Here is a 20,311-nt window from a genome sequence, read left to right as displayed (position 1 = left end):
CAAAGAGAAGTAAGTTTATTCCCATAGTATAAAAATCCATGCTTCAGGATTCGACTAACTCTTGGAAAGCATTTTCTGCATCTTGCTCATTGTGGAAGCATTTTCCTTGCAAAAAGTTGTTGAGATTCTTGAAGAAATGGTAGTCAGTTGGCGAGAGGTCACATGAATATGGCAGATGAGGCAAAACTTCATAGCCCAATTCATTCAACTTTTGAAGCATTGGTTGTGTGATGTATGGTTGGGCACTGTTGTGGAGAACTGGACCATTTCTGTTGACCACTGCCAGCTGCAGGCACTGCAGTTTTCAGTGCATCTCATCAATTTGCTGAGCATACTTCTCAGATGTAATGGTTTCATTGTGTTTCAGAAAGCTGTAGTGGATCAGAATAGCAACAGACCACCAAACAGTGACCATGACCTTTTATTTGGTGCCAGTTTGGCTTTGGAAAGTGCTTTGGAGCTTCTTCTCGGTCCAACCACTGAGCTGGTCACTGCTGGTTGTTGCATTAAGTCCATTTTTCATCGCACATCACAATCCAATCAAGAAATGGTTCACAATTGTTGCACAGAATAAGAGAAGACGACACTTCAAAACAACAATTTTTTTTATTTTTAGCCAGCTTATGAGGTACCCACTTATTGAGCTTTTTCACCTTTCCAATTTGCTTCAAATGCCAAATGACCACAGAATGGCTAATGTTGAGTTCTTTGGCAACTTCTCATGTAGTTTACAAGGATCAGCTTCAATGACTGCTCTCAACTGGTCATCGTCAACTTCCAATGCCTGGCCACTATGCTCCTCATCTTCAAGGCTCTCGTCTCCTTTGCAAAACTTCTTGAACACCCACTGCACTGTATGTTCGTTAGCAGTTCCTGGGCCAAATGCTTTGTTGATGTTGTAAGTTGTCTCTGCTGTTGTACGACCCATTTTGAACTCAAATAAGAAAATCGCTTGAATTTGCTTTTTGTCTAACATCATTTCCATGGTCTAAAATAAATATAAAATAAACAGCAAGTAATAAGTCATTAGCAAAAAAACATAAAGAAATGCACATTAAAATGATGTATGACATAACCACATTTATTTAAGAATGTATGCCAATATCAAATGGCAACTTTTCAACAATGCAAAACCACAATTACTTTTGCACCAACCTAATATAAGGATTAGGATCACCCTGGGTCCCACAATCTAATCAAAGGCCCTTAACTGAAGTGATTTAATCAAAAGTGACATAATTAAAAGGTCCCTTGACTGAATCTATCAAAAGGTTGCACCACATATTATACAGTAGGTTTACAGGTAGAGGAAATGGTTAGCTTAAGAACATAATTTTCTGAGGTCTGCAAAAGACTCAAACCAGCACATACTGTTAACCAATTAAACATTTAATTTTGAACCAGTTTTTAAAATGGGAGATGTCTTAGATATTAAGTATGATTTTATTTAAGAATTTATTATTTGTATCAATGTTACAAGTTACTCAGCTAACAATTATAATAACAATAAATCTGCTTTGATCATTGGTTACCTAACCCCCCCCAATATGTTCATTCCTCAATCTTGAGAGGTTTGAGATATCTGTTCTGCTACTTCAGGCTGAGAAGGGACAAAGATACTACAGGGCAGAAAAATGGAATTGTTTTGCTTAGAGTTGAAAATACTCCTTTGTAGGGCTGGTCCAACCTCATTATTTAGTTGGTTGTCCAAGGCAGACCAAAAGAATTGGAGAGCAGGATTTGACTGCATATCTGCCAGGTTTCAGAGCTCAACTGGCATATGAACAATGCGAAGACTTTTAGTCTCTGAGAATTATACTTAACAATTGAAAAGTATAGGTTCAGATAAAAGCAGTAGAAGAATTGTGATTAGAGAATCTATAAATGGGTTTATCTATGTTCTCTTGGGGAAAGAGATTTACATATATTCCCAGAAAAGGGCCACTGAGGCAGTGTTAATTTCATAAGGTTGTGTGACTTGCCTATGGTATCTGGACATCTCTAGGGTCCTCAGGAGCACTTTGGTTTGAGGCTTTGCTTACTGCAGCAGAGTTCATGAAATCTGGCTGAGATCTTAGTAAATGTGACCTCCAGAATGACCTCCCGACTGTCTTTGAAATCTCTGTCATAAAAACTCTATTTTATTTAGTATTTCCCCCTTTTAAGTTCTTTCTCCAAATGTGTGGATGATTAACTCATGTTAATAATTCTTTGGTGCCAGGGAGGTTCATCCCTGGGAATTATGTCCCACATTGGGGGGGGGGATAGTGAGTTTATTTGCAGAGTTTGCCTTACAGAGAGCAACATTTGAGTAACAAGGAGATTTTCAGGAGTTAACTCTTAAGCATTAATCATATTTAGGCTTAATTTCATTATTACAGAAATAAGGTTTGTAAATGCAAGCCTTAAAGTCAAGCGCTTGGCTTATTGGCCTGTTTCCTTTTATTAGGCAAGGCTTACATAATCCAGAGCTTTTTGCCATCTACTTTGAGAAAGTAGCAGGACTTTCCCAAGAGGAAAGTTTAATATTCTGTTAGCTATTATGTGGGCCTCTACCTATCCAGAAAAATACCTATGGCAACCAGGATACCTTTATATCCCATGGACGTATCCAGCTATATAACTATAAACTTTCAAGATGTTCAAAAAACCCTGTCTACTGGGACTCCAGACAGCATCCCATTTTTACCTTCTTACCTGGGTTATGTTAACTAACAGAACATAAATTATATACTTGCCTTGGTTCTCATGAAGTTCTTCACATGTACTTTCAGAGAAGGCTCAGAGTAAAACAGTATTTAACAGACAAGGAAATTTGATTGTTTCTGTGGCATATACCATTTTTCTAAGAATATTAATAAAATATGCAACTTTCCCATAACCTCCTCCCCACTCCCATTTTTAACACTTAACATTGGTGTGGTACCTTTGTTACAATTGATGCAAGGATGTTAAACTAGTACTGTTAATTGTAGTCCACAATTTACTTTAGGTGCATTTTCTCCCCCTATAAACACTCTGTACAAGTGATGCATCTTTGTTATAGATCCTGAAAGAACATTCTTATATTTGTATTATTAACCACAATCCCTGGCCACCACGGGGTTCACTATGTTATACAATCCCACGTTTTCAAGCAACCACAGAAAACATAGATAAACTGGACCTTATCAAAATAAAAAACTTTTGTATGTTAAAGGACACCATCAAGAAAGTAAAAACAACTCAAAGAATGGGAGAGGATTTTTGCAAATCACATACCTGATAAGAATCTAGTATACAGAATATATAAAGAATTACTATAACTCAATAAGAATAAGACAAATAACCCAATTTTAAAATGGGCAAACAATTTGAATAGGTGTTTCTATAAAGAAGATATACAAATGTCTAATGAGCCCATGAAAAGATGCTCCATATCATTAGTCATGAATAAAATGCAAATCCAAACCATGAAATAACATCGTCAAACCCACTGAGATGACTATAATGAGAAAAACAGAAAATGACAAGTGTTGGTGAGGATGTGGGGAAATTAGAACCGTCAAATATTATGGGTGGGAATATACAATGGTGCAGCCACTTTGGGAAATAGTTTTGACTGTTTTTCAAAAAGTTAAACACAGAATTACCATAGGTAATGCCAGCAATGCCACTCCTAAGTATATACCCATGAGAAATGAAAATATATGTCCTCACACAAGAACTTGTACACAAATGTTCTTAGAAGCATTATTCAAAATAGTCAAAGGTAGAAACAATCTAATTGTCTACCAACTGGTGAACAGATACACAAAATGCCAAATAGCCAAACAATGGAATACTTCTTATCAATAAAAAGGAACAAAATACTGATACATGCTACCATATCAATAAACCTCAACAAAATTATACTAAGTGAAAGAAGCCTGATGCAAAAATCACATATTATATAATTCCATTTATATGACATGTCTAGAAAAGTAAATCCATACAAACAGAAAGTAGATTAGTGGTTGCCAAAAACTGGAGGGAGGGGTGAATGGGAAATGACTGCTAATGGGTATCAGGTTTCTTTTTGGAGTAATAAAAACATTCTTGAATTAGATGCACAGTTTTTTGAATATACTAAAAACCAATGAATTGTACAGTTTAATCAGGTGAACTTTATGGTATGCTATTAAAAAAATTACCACATAAAATTATACAGTGACACCTCTGGGCAGGGACCTGGTTGAATCACTCTGCCTGCTGCAGGATAACCTGTCATAAAAACACACAACACACTCAAATGAGAAAATGATCTATTTTCCTACCACTAAATCCCTATAGCAATCAACCAAATCCAAAGTAAAAAAAGGGAATGAACAAGATCACACAATGTTCAATTTGTTGGGAGGTATGGAATGGTATTAACCAAAGACTGCACAAAGAAAAATGTTTATCAGAACTGCTCACTTCCCTTTGATTACACAGATTTAAACATGTCAAAGTCCTTCTACTCATGAGAAAATGTGCCAGCTTCTTTATTAGCACAGAGCAAGGAAAAACAAGCATTCTCTTCCATAACAAAAGTAACATCCCACAGAAGGTCTGTTTGTACTTGGCAGCCATGAACCTTTCATCTCCAAGCACTGCTAAGTTAAACAAGCCTATGTTGTATTGGACACAATGAGCCAGACACCCTGGCAGGCTCTTAAACTTCATCAGTTGCTACTGGAGAACATTAGAAATAAAGAAGATGATGAAAATGATGTTGATGACCTTCATTCTCATTCTTTATTCTGCTCAACACTTCAATTCTCTGCAATAATTTTGGAAAAATTCTAACAACTCCTGAGAGCCCTTTCTCTGTCAATGTACATACATAAGAGAACCCAAGTCTGGGAGCCAGAGAGAGCTAAATGCCCAAGGGCAAATTTCACCATCTCATGGAGCCCTCTATTCTCTAATACTGACATAGACCTATCCTCACCATGTTGCTGTAAGGATGAAAGGCTATGCAAAGGGCATAGCACAAGGCTCAATTATGTACATCCCCACCATCAAAATCCTTCCTGCTCTCAATTTTTCAAAGCAAATACTTATTATAGAGTATATGCTATAGTCTTAAGTAATTGACACAGGCCATCCTTGTTCTATTCCAATGACATCTCACAATCAACAGATTCCATGCAGATTTCATATTAAATAAATTATCCTCCCCTGCCCTTGCAATCCCCCTCCCCCATGGTAAGAAAGCCATTAATAAAGTCTCTTTTAAATGGATTAAATCAGGGCATGACACAAAGCATTCATTCACCTAAGAGGCATTTAAAAGCACTGAACTGGGAGAGACACACCAAGAGAAACATTATTAGAAGAAGTGCATGTTTTGCAGTGCAATAATTGGTAACCTTTCCATAAAGATTGAAGCAATCTGATTGTTACTCCCAAGTGTCAGTAATCAGCTCTAAAGGTAAAAGAAAAAGGAAGTGGGATGGTTTCAAGCACCCCAGAAAAGATGTAGGAGGAGATCCTTTCCTACTGACAGTAATTAAGGTTTGAGTGATGACTGCTAGCACATTCAGAACTTTGTTGCATTAGACTGAAAAATATTTAAAACAAAACTTACTTAACATACACAAACACATAACCCTCACCATGAACACCAGTGTCCTCTCTGAACAAACTGACATGAAGGAAAAGTTCGTGTGAAATTCCAATACTTGTCATTACATAGTTATAATAAAGGGGGTAAATGGTGCTTTTAGGCTGTATTCCCATGTCGGAAGCCTATTTAAAGAGAAAGTCTGGATTCTGCAGTAATTAGACAGGGTCAAATGCCCTCTGCCCAGCTCCAGACAATTTTCCATCATGCTGCAACAGTAGGCAAAGCTTCCAGGGTTAGGAAGGAAGAAAATTTCTCAAGGATGATGGGACACTGCGGGGGTGGGGATATCCTCAGGGAGTTTCACTAAGCACTGAGCTTCACTATGGAACTGTGGCCCATTACTGCTGTTCTCCACAACTCTTCCCAAAATTCTGCCCTTTTAAGACCTTGAGTTAATAACACCCCTGGGAGAGACCAACTCAGTTACAGATACTATATAATTCAGGCCTGCATGTTGGCTTTGCTAGGAATCTATTATCTATACTACATACAAGCACTTAAATTTTTCCTCCTCCTATTCCAGTCCAATGCTCTTACCCTGATCATAAAAGTTTTATCTGAATATTCCACTCTCACAAAATCTGTATATGAAGACACTTTCCTCCTCTGCCCAACTTTGCAATCAAAAGCTAACTACTTGCAATGCCAGTCTAAACTTTAAGCTTTATGCCTAAAATAGGAAGAAACTGTTACAATTGCACAAAATCCAGTCTATTAATTACATAGGAATGTCTTAAAATCTTGTTTAAATACAACATAAAAAGTTTTACAAATACAGCAAAGAGAGGAAATAAATGATAAAGCTTTAATTATGACTTCTGTTCAACTATTATTAGTAATTCTTCACTTTTGAAGTGTTTTTAGAATCAGGGTTTTAAAGCACACAATTAAAGAAATTAACTCATCAGTGAAATGAATGCTACCATACAAACAAATTCCTATACAGCATAGGAAAGAAGAGTAAAAAACCGGAACTTTGGGTGCTTTAGGAAACAAATACAAGATTATACCATTAGCCACAATAATATATCAGAGGAAAAAGTATAGGAAAAACTCATTAATTTAGACTCTGCTAATGAAGACTCAATTTTCTTTCAAGTCTGTGTATATTTAACCTTGGATTATTTATTAAGAAAAGAGTTGCTAAGCAAAGAAGTAAAATGCTAGGGGATAAATCAATTTAAAAATTTTTACATGCAGGGAAGCAGACTTGGCCCAATGGATAGGGCATCCGCCTACCACATGGGAGGTCCACGGTTCAAACCCCAGGCCTCCTTGACCCGTGTGGAACTGGCCCATGCGTAGTGCTAATGCGCGCAAGGAGTGTCATGCCACGCAGGGATGTCCCCCGCATAGGGGAGCCCCACGTCCAAGGAGTACGTCCCGTAAGGAGAGCCGCCCGGAGCAAAAGAAGGTACAGCCTGCCCAAGAATGGTGCCACACACACAGAGAGATGACACAACAAGATGACGCAACAAAAAGAAACACAGATTCCTGTTGCCGCTGATAAGGATAGAAGCGGTCACAGAAGAACACACAGCGAATGGACAAAGAGAGCAGACAACTAGGGGGGGAGGGAGAAGAGGAGAGAAATAAATAAAAAATAAATCTTTAAAAAAAATTTTTACATGCAAATGAGAGCTAAAATACTAATTAAAGCTAGCAAATGTATTCTTTAGACTCCCACATTCCAATGGAAACAAAATGTGTGAAACGAGATGATACCATTGCTTAAATCTATTAGGTAATTGCCCCATTATCTCAGCTTATTTTGGCTGTGAAAAACCAGTTATGAATCAGAAAAGCTTAATAGGCAGGACACTGGACACAGAGTTATACATTCTTCTCAAGGCCTAGCACTTTATTTCCCTATTTTTATTTTTAATAAACGCTAAACTACATAATTTAAATATAGCTCAAATTCTCTTTATTATAATTAATACATATTTGGGGCATTTCACTTTATTCTTGGCTTCAAATAATATAGCGGTGAAAAATATCCCTATGTTGGGAGCTGAGGTGACTCAAGAGGATGATCACCTCTCTCCCACTCTGGAAGGCCCCAGGATGGGAAGAATACAACAGACACAGAAGAACGCACAGCGAATGGGCACAGAGGGCAGATAATGGGGGAGGGAGGTATCCCGATGTCTATAATTATGATTTTGAAAATAAATGGGGTATAGCATCAATCAATAGTACAATCACAATGTCACAAAATGTTACAGTAATAAATGTAACTACAATTATGTATGTCTAGATGTTTGTATAAAATCATAGATGTTAGTTTTCTTCTCCAAATTAAAATTTAAATTCTTCTCATTTACAATGAAAGCGTCTAAGAAATAATTTAGGAGTTCAAGAATATCTTCATTCTAATTTAGTAATGACACAATATACACTAACCATTCATCCCCTCAAAGATTCTAAAATTTTATCTTATAAAATGTATTTGAGAAATAAACGAAAAATTGAAAAAACAATTTATTTGAATGTCTACCATGTACACACACACCAGCTACTGTATTAAGTGTTAAATGTAAACTGGTGGAAAAAACACAGTTTATGCCTATTTTGTTGGCATTCAGTCAACGATATTAACTAGAAGTGAAAAGAGAAGCATCCCCACAAAAGGCAATCTCAATTATAAGAAGATGCACCTATATATAAGGAAAAGGGGTGGATTTTAATTGGTTTTTATTAAGTCAAAGAGCAAACAATAGGCCAATGACAAAGTCAATACCTACTTCATGTGAGACCTTCCCTAAGTAATTCTTATTTGATTGAAATAAAATCTAAAATAAACATAAAATGAGAAATTACATTCATATAAAAAACTGGTTAAATTCTTTGGACAGAAGAAACTGAACATTAATATATATAAGCTTACATGTGAATTCAAACACTCTATAATTTCCATAAACAACAAGTGTGTAAATCATATTTCATATGCTATTTTGAGTTTAAAAGATGTCAAGAAATTAGTTTTTAAAGTTTTTTTTTTTTTACCCGCCCCTATAAACCAACAGAAAACAAAGCATTATTCTGTATAGAGGAAAACTTTCAGTATCTAAAACAATTGTAGTTAGTTAACCAATTATTCTTAAATATTCATAATGAGTTAATTAGGGCAACAGATCTAGAAACAAAGAACTCAACACATTTTAACTTTTTATCACATTTAAAGTTCAAGGGATGTCTCACACATGAGTTATATTCTCAATAAGGAAATTCGTGTCAGTATGAATATCAAACCAAAAAGGTCTTTGAAAACATAAAAGGTTTCTTCTAATCAAAAACCTTGCTATCTCAAAAAGATACCATTTTTTCTCTTATTGGATTGATAAGCATGAAAAAGATTAACAAAACTCAGTGTTGACAAGGATATAGAAAATAGGACTCTCTCAAACTCTGGGAAAAGGTTTAAATTGGTAGTTTTTACAAAGGGCAGTTTATCCACATGTATCAACATTTAAAATGTGTACAATCTTTACCCAGTAATTATACTTCTAAGAAAATTAATAAACACGTATACAATCATTAAAATATAAGAATGATCAACACACTATTACCCAAAAGAAAGAAAAACTAGAAACAAGATAAACAGTCACCAAAGTAGTTTAAAAAAAGTATGGTGCCTCTATACAATGGAATAGTATATAGTCAGTAAAATGAGTATGTATGATTATTTGTGTCTAATTCATGTGTAGAGATGTGCAAAGCATACTGCTGCATTTTTTAGAAAAAGAACACCATGAATAGGGTACTCCAACTTATCTAAAATCTTGTATAAAATACTTCTATATGCATAGATTAATTTCTAGAATTATGTTCACTAAAATATTAATGGCAATAATCTCTGAGTGACAGGATTTGGGTGCTTACTTTTTTTCATTATATTGTTTTATATGAATGGAAGTTTTTCTCATCATTATAATAAAAAAAAAGACATCAATTTTCATTTAAGAAAAAAAGTGTTGCAATCATCTCATAAGTGGTTTCAAATCCTTTCAACTCCCTATTTTAAAAAGAAAGATTCACTAAATGTTGTAAGTGAATGTACCAACCAGCAACCTATGGGTTCAACCTGCTAGACTCTTTTAAAATAGTGAGATAGTGGGGATTTAAAGAGCACATTCAAAGGGAAAGCCAGATGACCTTATTAAAATAGCTAAAAATCCCAGGTTCTCTGAACTTAAACACTCCTACAACAATTACTGTCCTACACTCAACACAGAGAGGAGTGAAAAAATAAAAAGAAAATTTTTTTCATTGAGAAAACTTACCTGAGTAAAAATATTTAATTATTTTCCTGTCTTACATTCTCTTTCTTAGCACCTTGATTGTGAACCTGGGGGGAAAGAAAAGTAAAAATTACTTTTTATTGAACATCTTCTACACTGCACGCAAGGTACCCTGAAAAAGGTTCCTGAAGAATATGTAAATCTGACATAAATTGAAAAGAATAAAATAGAAGTTACTAAAATTGGGTGGTAGGGAATAAAAGCAAGAAACTGAAAGTGTATGTAAATAACTTTTCCTTAGTTGTTCAAGTACTTATAAACAAACCATATTTTTCAAAGACCTGTATTTGAAAAATATTGTTCAAATACTTATAAAGAATAACATATTGACAAACCTGTGAGCAGCACTACGGCAGACTGAGTTGGGGTGCTAGACTTAGAAACTTTAGCATTTAAATCCCAGTTCTACCACTTCCTAGCTGAGTGATCTTGGACAAGTTACTTAACTTCTATATGCCATACATTTAATAACAGTACCCAACTCATAGGGCTTTTATGAGGATTATATGATAATCCACATCAGGACCTTTAAAAACAATCCCTAGAACATTACAAATGCTCAACAGGTGTTAATTATTATTTTATTATTAAGGGCTATTATGATGATGATAAATCTGCCTCTACCAACATTATTTATATTTATTTTTATTGTTATTATTATTGAGAAAAGGCATAATCCTTGTCTTTTTTTTTTTAAGATTTATTTTTTATTTATTTCTCTCCTCTCCCCACTCCCCCCCTTGTATGCTCTCTGTGTTCTTCTGTGCCCGCATTTATTCTTGTCAGTAGCACTGGGAATCTGTGTCTCTTTTTGTTGTATAATCTTGGTGTGCCACCTCTCCGTGTATGTGGCACCACTCCTGGGCAGGCTGCGCTTTTTTTGCACAGGGCAGCTCTCCTTGTGGGGTGCATTCCTTGCGTGTGGGACTCCCCTACGTGGGGGACACCCCTGCCTGGCACAGCACTCCTTGCGCGCATCAGCTCACCACATGGGTCGGGAGGCCCTGGGTTTGAACCCTGCACCTCCCATGCGGTAGGCAGATGCTCTATAAGTTGAGCCAAATCTGCTTCCCATAATCCTTGTCTTGAAGGAGCTTACTGGGCTTACTGGTTGAACAACAGTAACCCAGACACATAATATAAGCACAAAAAGAGAGATCAATGTTATTATTAAGTCATTTAACAAATATTTGAGTGCCTATTTTTGACCAGGTATTATGCTAGATGCTGGGGATTCTCTGGTGTACAGGATGGATATAAATTCTCTCCTCATAGAATGCAGTCTATTAAGGCACAGCTACATGACAGACAAACTAAATGAGTAGACAGATACTGCTTTTGACTGGTCTGGGGGCAGCAGGTAACTGAACTGGCAGAATTAGGTGGTAGAAAATTCCGAGTGGAAGAAAGTCTTATAGGAAGCACAGGGCCTTTGGGGAATGCTAAGTAGCCTCATTTTTAGAGCCCATCAAGGAGAGCAGTAAGTAGCACCAATAGAAAGTAGGAGGGAAGCCTGAATGCCAGGCTGAGTTTGTTGGCTGTTCTCAAGTACACTGATCACCTTGCTTAAATTGAGTAAGAGCTTAGTTTTAACTTCAATTTTAATCTTTTTGTTGTTGTTATTCATGGTTTCTTTCCATTTTTCTCTTTTAAAGGTGAGAGGGGTAAGAGTAGGAAAATGGAAAAGAGAACAGCAACCTGGACCCACATTGGTGTTGGCGGGGAAGGGAGGTGGGAAGAGACACTATGTGATGAGTTTCACATGAAACTTCCCAACATTCTTATAAGAACAGTATTTTTTATTTTACATATTAGGAAACGGAGGCTCGGAGAAGTCAAATATTTTGCCCTATGTCACAGAGCTAATAAATGCATACAAAGTATTAAATCCAAATTTGATTCCCAAATCTTTCATATTCTTAGACAAAAATGTACCTGGGATTTTGGAGAATTTAAAATCTGTTAAAAACTATAGGGTACATAAATTTCTGTATTTATATAGAAATAAGCAGCCTGCATACATATAAGCAAAACCACTTGAAATAAAGAAAGAGACAATCCCACTTACAAAAGCAACAAAAAGATAAAAATACATAGGAATAGATTTAACAAGAAATGGGCAATACCTATATTAGGAAAACTTTTACAATATACCAAAAGGACTCAAGAGTAAAAGCAAACAAATGAAAAGATATACAATGTTCTTAGATAGGGTGCTTCAACATCAGAAAGATTATTCTCAAGTTCATTTATAAATTTAACATGATTCCAATTTTTAAAAATCTTTTTATTCTGGAACTAGATAAAATGATTCTAAAGTTGACATTGAAAAGTAAACATAGAAGAATTGCCAGGAAAAGAGCAACAATGGAAAACAACTTTAAAATGATATTAAAACATTTTATGAAAAAAAGAATATAGTACTGGCATATAAATAGAAGGATGAATGGAAAAGAATTCAAAGTCCAGAGGTGTACCTCAAGACACCTACAAGTTCAGAATACAATAAAAGTGTTTTTTAAAGATGGACTTTGAAACAAATGTCTAAAGACATCTTGTTGCCATATAGAAAAAGATAAATTTGGAGTTATATATCACCCTGAACACCAGAACAAACTGGAAATGGATCAAATACTTAAGTGTGAAAAAGAAACAATAAAACTACTAAAAGTAAACATGAGAAAATTTCAAAGCCCTTGGAAGCCTTTCTAAACATGACTCAAAATCCAGGCACTGGGGAGCTCTGCCACATTCTCTAATAGGTCTGTAAGAATCCCCCAAGTACAGGGGCAATTACTAGTGAAGGAGGATGGTCCATTGGCAAGCCCTTGATATTGATGACTGTGCTTATGAACCTTTACTCTTGAAATGGAAACTTAGCCTAGCATTTTAGGGTTCCTAAGAGTTGCCTCCTGAGAGCCTCCCTGTTGCTCAAATGTGGCCTCTCCCTAAGCCGAACTCAACGGATAAATATATTACCTTCCCCCGAATGTGGGAGATGACTCCCAGGGATGAACCTCCCTGGCAATGAGGGATTACTACCAGGCACCAGCTAGCAATGCAACTGGAAAAAGACTTTGACCAAAAGGGGGAAAAGGTAAAGACAAATGAGTTTTAAATGGCTAAGATATTTCAAAGTGAGTTGGAAGGTCAATCCAGAGGTTACACTTATTCATGTTTCAGCAGGATATTTCTGACTGCCAAAGTAGGTACTACCCCAAATAGTAGGGCTCCTGAGAGCTCTGGAGACATCCAGACACTATAGTTAGGACAGATAGCTCAGGAGTTTGGTACCTTGCCAGGGGGTCCTACTTTGGAATTTATGCTCCCCAGGGTGACAGAGTTGGACTCAGTTGTGGTTTCCCTACACATGGCTCTCTTTCTATTTGAACCTATAATTAATACTAGAGATGGTAGGTGTATGTCCAAGGGACTTAAATCTTTGCGCATCTCCATCCCAGACTCTTCAGGATTGGGGGATGAACTATGGTCTAAAGTAGACTTACTGGTATTCTACTATAGACTTATTATGATTCTAGTAAAGGAATAAATTATATCATTGATGTGGAGGCAGTGGCCACTAGAGGTTCTAAGGGCAGGGAGAGGGAAAACCAGGAGTAATATGGGACATTTTTGGGACTTGGGAATTGAGCTGAATGACAATGCAACAACAGAAACAGGCCATTAGAAATCTTGTCATTCAGTTACTGGACATTGTATGTCCTCCCATGGCCCACTGGGTGAACTGGGGGAGATTGTAAACTATAATGTGGACCATTGACCATGTGGTGCAGCAGTGCTCAGAGATATATTCACCAAGTGCAATGGATGTCCCATGATGATGGAGGAGGTTGTTGTTGTGGGGGGTATATGGGGACCTCATATTTTTTTAATGTAACATTAAAAAAAAAGACCAAAAAAAATCTTGTCATAACCTAAAGAATTGTGTAGGAGAGAGTGTAAACTACAATGTAAACTTCACACTTAGTGGCATTACAAATTGTGTTCTTCAATCACAGTGAATGTATCTCACTAATAAAGGATGTTGCTAATGTGGGAAAACGTAGGAGGTGTGAGGAGCAGGGCATACAGAAATCCCCTATTTTTTTAACATGACATTTGTATAATCCAAGTATCTCTAAAAAAAAAAAAAAAAAGTAAAAATTTAAAATTAAAAAAAAAAAAATCCAGGCACCATGAAAGACTAACATTTTGACTAAAATTTTAAAAATTAAAAACTTCTGAATGGAAAAATACACAAAAGAGAAAAAACAAGTGACAACCTTGTTCCTAGGAATTGATAAAAAATATCCAATTATTTTATATAAGTAAACTCATGAGTCAAAATCCACAATATAGGTTAGCAGGGGATGGGATGGGGGTGGGAATAGGGAGTTAAGATCTAAATTGTATAGAGTTTCTGTTTGGGTTGATGGTAAAGTCTGATAATGGATGGTGGTAAATGGTAGCACAACAACGTGAACATAATTAACAGCACTGAACCATATATTTGAATGTGGTTAAAGGGTACATTTTAATTTGTATATATATTATTAGAATAAAAAAATTTTTTAAACATAGGAGTATACAACACAGTGAACCCTACTATAAAAGATGGACTCTAGTTAATAGTACAATTATAAAAATGTTTTTTCATGAATTTTAAGAAGTGTACCCACAAATGTAAGGTGTTAATAGTAGGGTGGAAGGTATATGGGAACTCTGTGTTTTATACATGATTTTTCTGTAAACCTATAACCACTCTAATAAAAAAATAATTTCAATAAAATAAGAGAAAAAGGCAACCCAAAAGAAAACTGTGTAAAGAGCCTGAACAGATAGTTCACAGAAGAAAAAAGTCTTTAAGCAGATAAAAAAAGATGCTCAGCTTCATACCTAATGAGAAATGCTCAATACACAGTAAAACTATACTAAGATGTCATTTTTACCTATGAGACTGATACAAATCCAAAGGTTGGTAAATACAGTCTGTTGGAGAAACGATGGAGGAATAGGTATCCTCTGACATTATTTGTGGAAATACAAAATGGTATAACCCCAAAGAAAGGCGATTTTGCAGTTTTATCAAAATTATAAATGCACTGCGCACAGACGCAACAATCCCACTTCTGAAAATGTACTCCACCAATATACCTGCACAAAAAGGTTATTCACAGCTGCACTGTCTGTGATTGTAAAATAACTAACTCATATCTACCAATAGATAAGCTATGGTACAGCCTTAACAGGGAATATGCTGCAGCTGTTATTTAAAATTGTTCTAAAATTTTTTGTGGTGACGAATGCACATTGTGATTATACGAAAAGCCATTGAGTATACGTTTGGATTGCATGATATGTGAATATATCCCAATTAAAAGGCTTTAAAAACAAGAACAGACCAACACAACTTTCTATACACTAATATGGAAAAACCTCCAGGATATATTAACTGAAAAAAAAAGCAAGGGGCAGAATAGTTTATATAGAATGCTTCTTTTTGTATAAAAATGAGGGAGAACATGTAGTATATTAGTGTTTAAAACTGCATAAAGAAACAATGCTTGGAACTGCACAAAGAAACACTGAGTATCCAAAGGAAACTATCTATGGAGGAGGGGAGAATAATGGGGTAGTACAGGACAGAACTGGGAAAAAGACTCAAAATATACCTTAATGCATTGTTTTTATTTTTGAACCATAAATATCTTATCTATAAAAAAAAAATTTAAATTTGAGATTACTACCTTACAGAAAGGATACTACCTACAAACCAGAATCAAAATGCAACCAACATAAAAAAGAGAATTTTCTCTGAAATTAGATATTGACAAGCAATTTTAGTATAGCTTTCACTAAAAATTACAAAAAACAAATGTAATTTTTCCTTTTAATCAAGCAAAGCATCTGATTATTGAAAAAAAGTTATTTGGAGGAGTGAGGAATTAGAATGGTAGGGTACAACAGGAAAGATGCTTTAGTCCAGTGACTCTCGACGTATGGTCCATGGACCAGAAGCACCAGAATCATGATGGTCCCTGGACCAGCAGCACCAGAATCAATGCAAATTCTCTGGCCTTAGTTGAGCAAGACTTCCAGGTAAAACTAAGCTTAAGAGCCACTGCTCTGTTTTAGTGCTTCTCAAACTTTCATGTGCAGGTCTTGGGGAAGGATTTTGTTAAAATGCAGATTTGTATTCAGTGGGTCTAGGGTGGGCCCCAAATCTGCATTTGAAGCCTACTATGCCAGGACTTGCCCCTGGTTTGGGGACCATATTTTGAGAAGGAAAACTGAAGTCTACCTGAGGAATAAGGTATGCAATCTCCATGTGGTTGAGCTTCCTATGAAATCTGCTCTCATTACCAAATCAAAAACTCCTTACACAGGTTTCCAGCCTGAGAAGTATCACTAGCCTCCCATATAAATTGTGTCTTTCACAGAAAGTAAGTATACTTTCAAATATAATTCTTACTAAGACAACAATAACATGAATTGTTGAAATCCAATCTAGGGATGTCCCATTTGAGAAAATGTTCATTTATAAGTGGACCTACAAGCATTCCAGAACAGAAAAACAAAACAAAACAAAAGTTATATTCATATAACTGCCCGGTTATACTGTCTGATTAACCTTACCTCAAACACATTAACTACACCATCTGCTCTCCATGAAAAAATCATGAAGCAGTTTGTTTCCCTCCAAACATTTTCAAAAAACAGTTGTTCTATTTACAAACACCAATTCCCCATTTGTTTAACATGGGGGAAAATCTCTACAAAAATCTTTCAAGTAAAAAATTCCAGTATAAATGGAAGGATCTAGAAATGTTTTTTATATCTTCATTTTGCAAGTCATCCTTTGGATAAGATTTCTGGCATTTTAAACATTAATCAAATATCCTGAAAACTGTACATACAACCGTATTTCATTGAATCTAAGATACAATCAATTTCAATTTTATGTACCACTAAGAAACAAAGTTATCAATGAAACCATGACATGACAATTTTAAGGTAACATTCTATCTCAGATGCACAACTTAAAAATGAAATACCTTACTTATAAATCACAAATATATGATTAAATACGTATAGTAAATTAACTGGGTTCGGTTTCATTCTAGTTAACATCTTGTGTCTCTCAAACGTAAAACTTCATAAGGGATGAATTTTTGCCCATTCGACGGTATACAGAAAACTGGAACAGTTTCAATATCTGAGCAATTCATAACTCGGTTCGTTTTTTGTTTAGGTGAATATATTAAAAAAAAGTAGTGATCTCTTTACACTCTGAAACAAGATACTACTTGCTCTTAATAAAAAGCAATTACTTTCAATTTGGATAATTTTCCAACACAAAAGCATTCGATGTATCCATCTCTAGACAATTTAAAATATATTCTATTTGGCAACAGCCTTTACTTACATGTTTGTTTCCATGGCACCGTTCAAAAATAACAAATAATAAGCAAACATCTTACAGCAAGAAGCAATTTACTGTTCAACAGAATGAGAAATAATAAACTTCCTTTTTATACTTAGAGTTGAAGAAATTTATAATGTTAAATGTTTTCGCTAAACTCAATTTGCATTTTTTTTCCTAAGGAGCAAGACTAACAGAAATTCAAATGAAAAGAAAATTTCTAACAAACCATACAAGAAGGACTGATGACGTGATTAAAGGTCATTTGAAATTTTCATCTTCGTACATTTTTGCATTTTCCAAATCCTCTAATATGAATGTTAGTCATTAGGAACAAAAGTTATTTTAAAAATGATTACACTAATTTGTATTGTACTTAAAGCTTTTTAGTTGTTCTACACACTATTGCTTTCCCATTACAAATCCATTCTAACCTCAAAATGCCAATTGACTCAGGGATTTCCATTAAATAAAGCAAATTTTTCAGATGGACAGACATAAGCACTAACTTTGCCTCCCCATGAGATTCTAGGATAATCAGTGAAAGTGTCATCAGCCAAGAACCTGACCTTTTTCTTTGCACCTTGTGTGTGTGTGTGGGGGGGGGGGAGGGGGACCAGTCACCTCAGAAAGAACAGAAATAAATTTCCCAACAAAAAACTCTTGTCAGTAAAATTCTGCCCCTTTTCTTGTTATAATTCACTAGATAATGGAGATTGTTCTACCGTATAATTCTCAAGGGAGCTGGTACTGTACCCTGAGGGACATTTTTGGTAATCAGAATGATGGGAAACACCATTGGTGCTCAGTGTTTAAGAGTTAGGGTTGTTAGACTTCATTCAGTGCTTGCAAAATAAGATTCATCCTGGTTCCCAGAGTCGTTTCAGTCCAGCCAGATTAAGCCTATAATTTGGCACTTATTTAGAACACAATACTGAAAAGCTTTTACAAGAAATGATGGAAAGCTCAGTAATTGAGAAGGTAGCTAAAACGAGGGAAGCTTAAATGGAAAAAAGAAACTGAAAATTACTGACCATTTCCTCACACCACACGTTGTTATAATTGCAGTATCACAATCCTGAGCATTTCAACTAGCGATATATGGTACTGAATCAAAATTTTCAATCTTGTTAACATCACCCACAAGAGAATTCAGCACTGCAGTCTTTCGGCAGAATCGTGCTAACCAATTTACAAAGAGCAATGAATGTTGTTTTCCCTTTGTTTCCTTAGGTTTCAGTTAGCGCACCATATTGATTTTCAATTATGTGTGCAAGTAAATTATATTATTTATGAATTTCATTTCAGGGTAGGACTGTGAGCTTTATAAATGTTCCAAAGGGGAAGGAGGGCTTTGGTTCTGACAGGGTTTAGAACTACTGGTTTAAATAAAATCACGTGCTTAACAAAGCTCAAACTTAAAAAGTTTCCTTTGACTAAGGCAAGCCCTGGCCTCCAGGGGGTTCCACTTCCATTCCGCCAGACACCCCACCCCAGCACACGCCCACTGCTCCAACCCCACCTCTGCTCTCCACGGGGCGAAACAATGGTTCTTGAACATTAAGAGTCTGGGACCCTTCGGGGAATCTGACCAAAGCTGTGAACCCTCTCCCAGAAGTTCCTAACATCTTGCATCCAATTTCAGGGGGTTCCTAGACACACCCTCTGCAGCCCAATTAGGACCCCAGAAAAAGAACTCGAGCCCTGAAACACTGCAAGTGGGGGTGGGGAGAAAGAAGGGACACAACGAAGAGGCGTGTGCTCCTGAATCATTGTGCCAGGGTTTGATCCCCAATTCCACCTCTTTCCAGCAGTGTGACTCTGGGCAGGGCGCTTAACCTCTCTGTGCAGCACTGGCGTGAAAGAGCGCAAGTAAAGTGCTTGGCATACATTAAAGGTTCAGTAAATGGAGTTGCCAAGTTACCACGGTCAGAGCACCAACTCCTCGGTGCCGACCCCGCCGCCAGGGCAAACACAGACCGGTCCCGCGCCGGCGTCCGGCGCGAGGGCCGGCTGCGAGGGGGACTGGTCCGGCGGCCCCGGCCCGGCCGCCCCGCCCCGCGAGGGTCCCAGGACTGCGCGGAGAAGGCGGCTCCGCTGCAGCCGCGGGACGAGCTGGGGCTTCGGCCCAGGACGCCGGCCGCCCCGTTCACCCCCGACCCCGGCCCCTCGGCCTCCTCTGCTCTCGCCCCCTCCTCAGCCCCCAACGGCCGCCGCGGTCGACGTCTCCCGCAGCTCACCTCACGGGCCGCCGCCGCCACCGCCGCTGTCGCTACCGCCGCCGCCGCGCAATCTCGCGAGACTTCGCTCCCCTCCGCACTCCCCCTCCCACTCCGCGACGGACGCGGACCCCGGCCTGGACCCCGCTCTGCCTGCTGCCCACACCCCGCCCCCCGCCACCGGGTCGAGCCTCGCCCTTCTCGCGACCCTCCGCCCACCATTCATTCCGCCCACCCCCGTGAGGGCGAAGAATTCAAACCCAGGTGCGAGCCGGCTGCCTTCTCACCTGGCCGGCGGCGTGAGCGTGCGCATGCGCGGGCCCGGGACCCTGGCCGTGAGAGCCTTCGCTTAAGCTTTGACAACAATGACCCCAAAAATCGTAGCAGCCGGCCTTTGAGTGCTGACTGCGGGACGAGTATCTTTACATATCCCCTTTGGTTCTTGCAACAGCCTCAAGGAGTGGGCATTACCATCCTCCCTGTTCTCTGAGAGGAAGAAACGGAGGCTTGGCAAGGTCAAGTAACTGGCTCCAGGTCACTCAACTAGGAATTGGCAGAGCCAGGATTGGCATCCGGGATTGTCTGACGCTCCAGCCAAATGCTGCCCTATTTTGACGCCTCCATGACAGCTCACAGATCCTGTCCCTCCTTCAGCTCAGGGCGCGGGTCTCAGCCCCAGACCTCACTTCAACCCAAGTCTCACCAAGGTGAGAAGTGGTGCTCCTAAGTCAGT

The 20,311-nt window shown here is 37.6% G+C and overlaps 2 protein-coding genes across 19 annotated transcripts in view; one reads left to right on the top strand and one right to left on the bottom strand.

Annotated features, from left to right (window-relative positions):
- Nucleotides 1-20,033, bottom strand: part of MRTFB (myocardin related transcription factor B) — a 222,541-nt gene extending 202,508 nt beyond the window's left edge. For 15 of the 18 annotated variants that reach the window (XR_009183032.2, XR_009183035.2, XR_009183033.2 and 12 more), the window contains exons 1-2: nt 19,600-19,834; nt 9,919-9,983 (exon numbers count right to left, since the gene is read on the bottom strand). The gene's annotated coding sequence lies outside the window, so the exon portion shown is untranslated. Of the gene's footprint in view, nt 1-9,918; nt 9,984-19,599; nt 19,835-19,865 lie in introns of those variants that run through there. The other 3 variants (XM_058286443.2, XM_058286445.2, XM_058286451.2) reach the window with 2 other exon arrangements.
- On the top strand, nt 19,266-19,931 carry LOC139437438 (uncharacterized). Its single transcript, XM_071211474.1, has one exon. The coding sequence runs from the start codon at nt 19,266-19,268 to the stop codon at nt 19,929-19,931; it is 666 nt and encodes a 221-aa protein (XP_071067575.1).
- Nucleotides 20,034-20,311: the final 278 nt, after the last annotated feature.

The sequence above is a fragment of the Dasypus novemcinctus genome, chromosome 23 (assembly GCF_030445035.2).
Source record: "Dasypus novemcinctus isolate mDasNov1 chromosome 23, mDasNov1.1.hap2, whole genome shotgun sequence".
In the NCBI taxonomy this organism is placed as follows: Eukaryota; Metazoa; Chordata; class Mammalia; order Cingulata; family Dasypodidae; genus Dasypus; species Dasypus novemcinctus.
Note: the sequence above shows the minus strand (reverse complement) of the source record. Positions and strands in the feature narration are given on the sequence as shown.

Bases quoted from the DNA above. Each gene is read 5' to 3' on its own strand.
- LOC139437438 (XM_071211474.1), top strand. From the start codon at position 19,266: ATGGAGTTGCCAAGTTACCACGGTCAGAGCACCAACTCCTCGGTGCCG.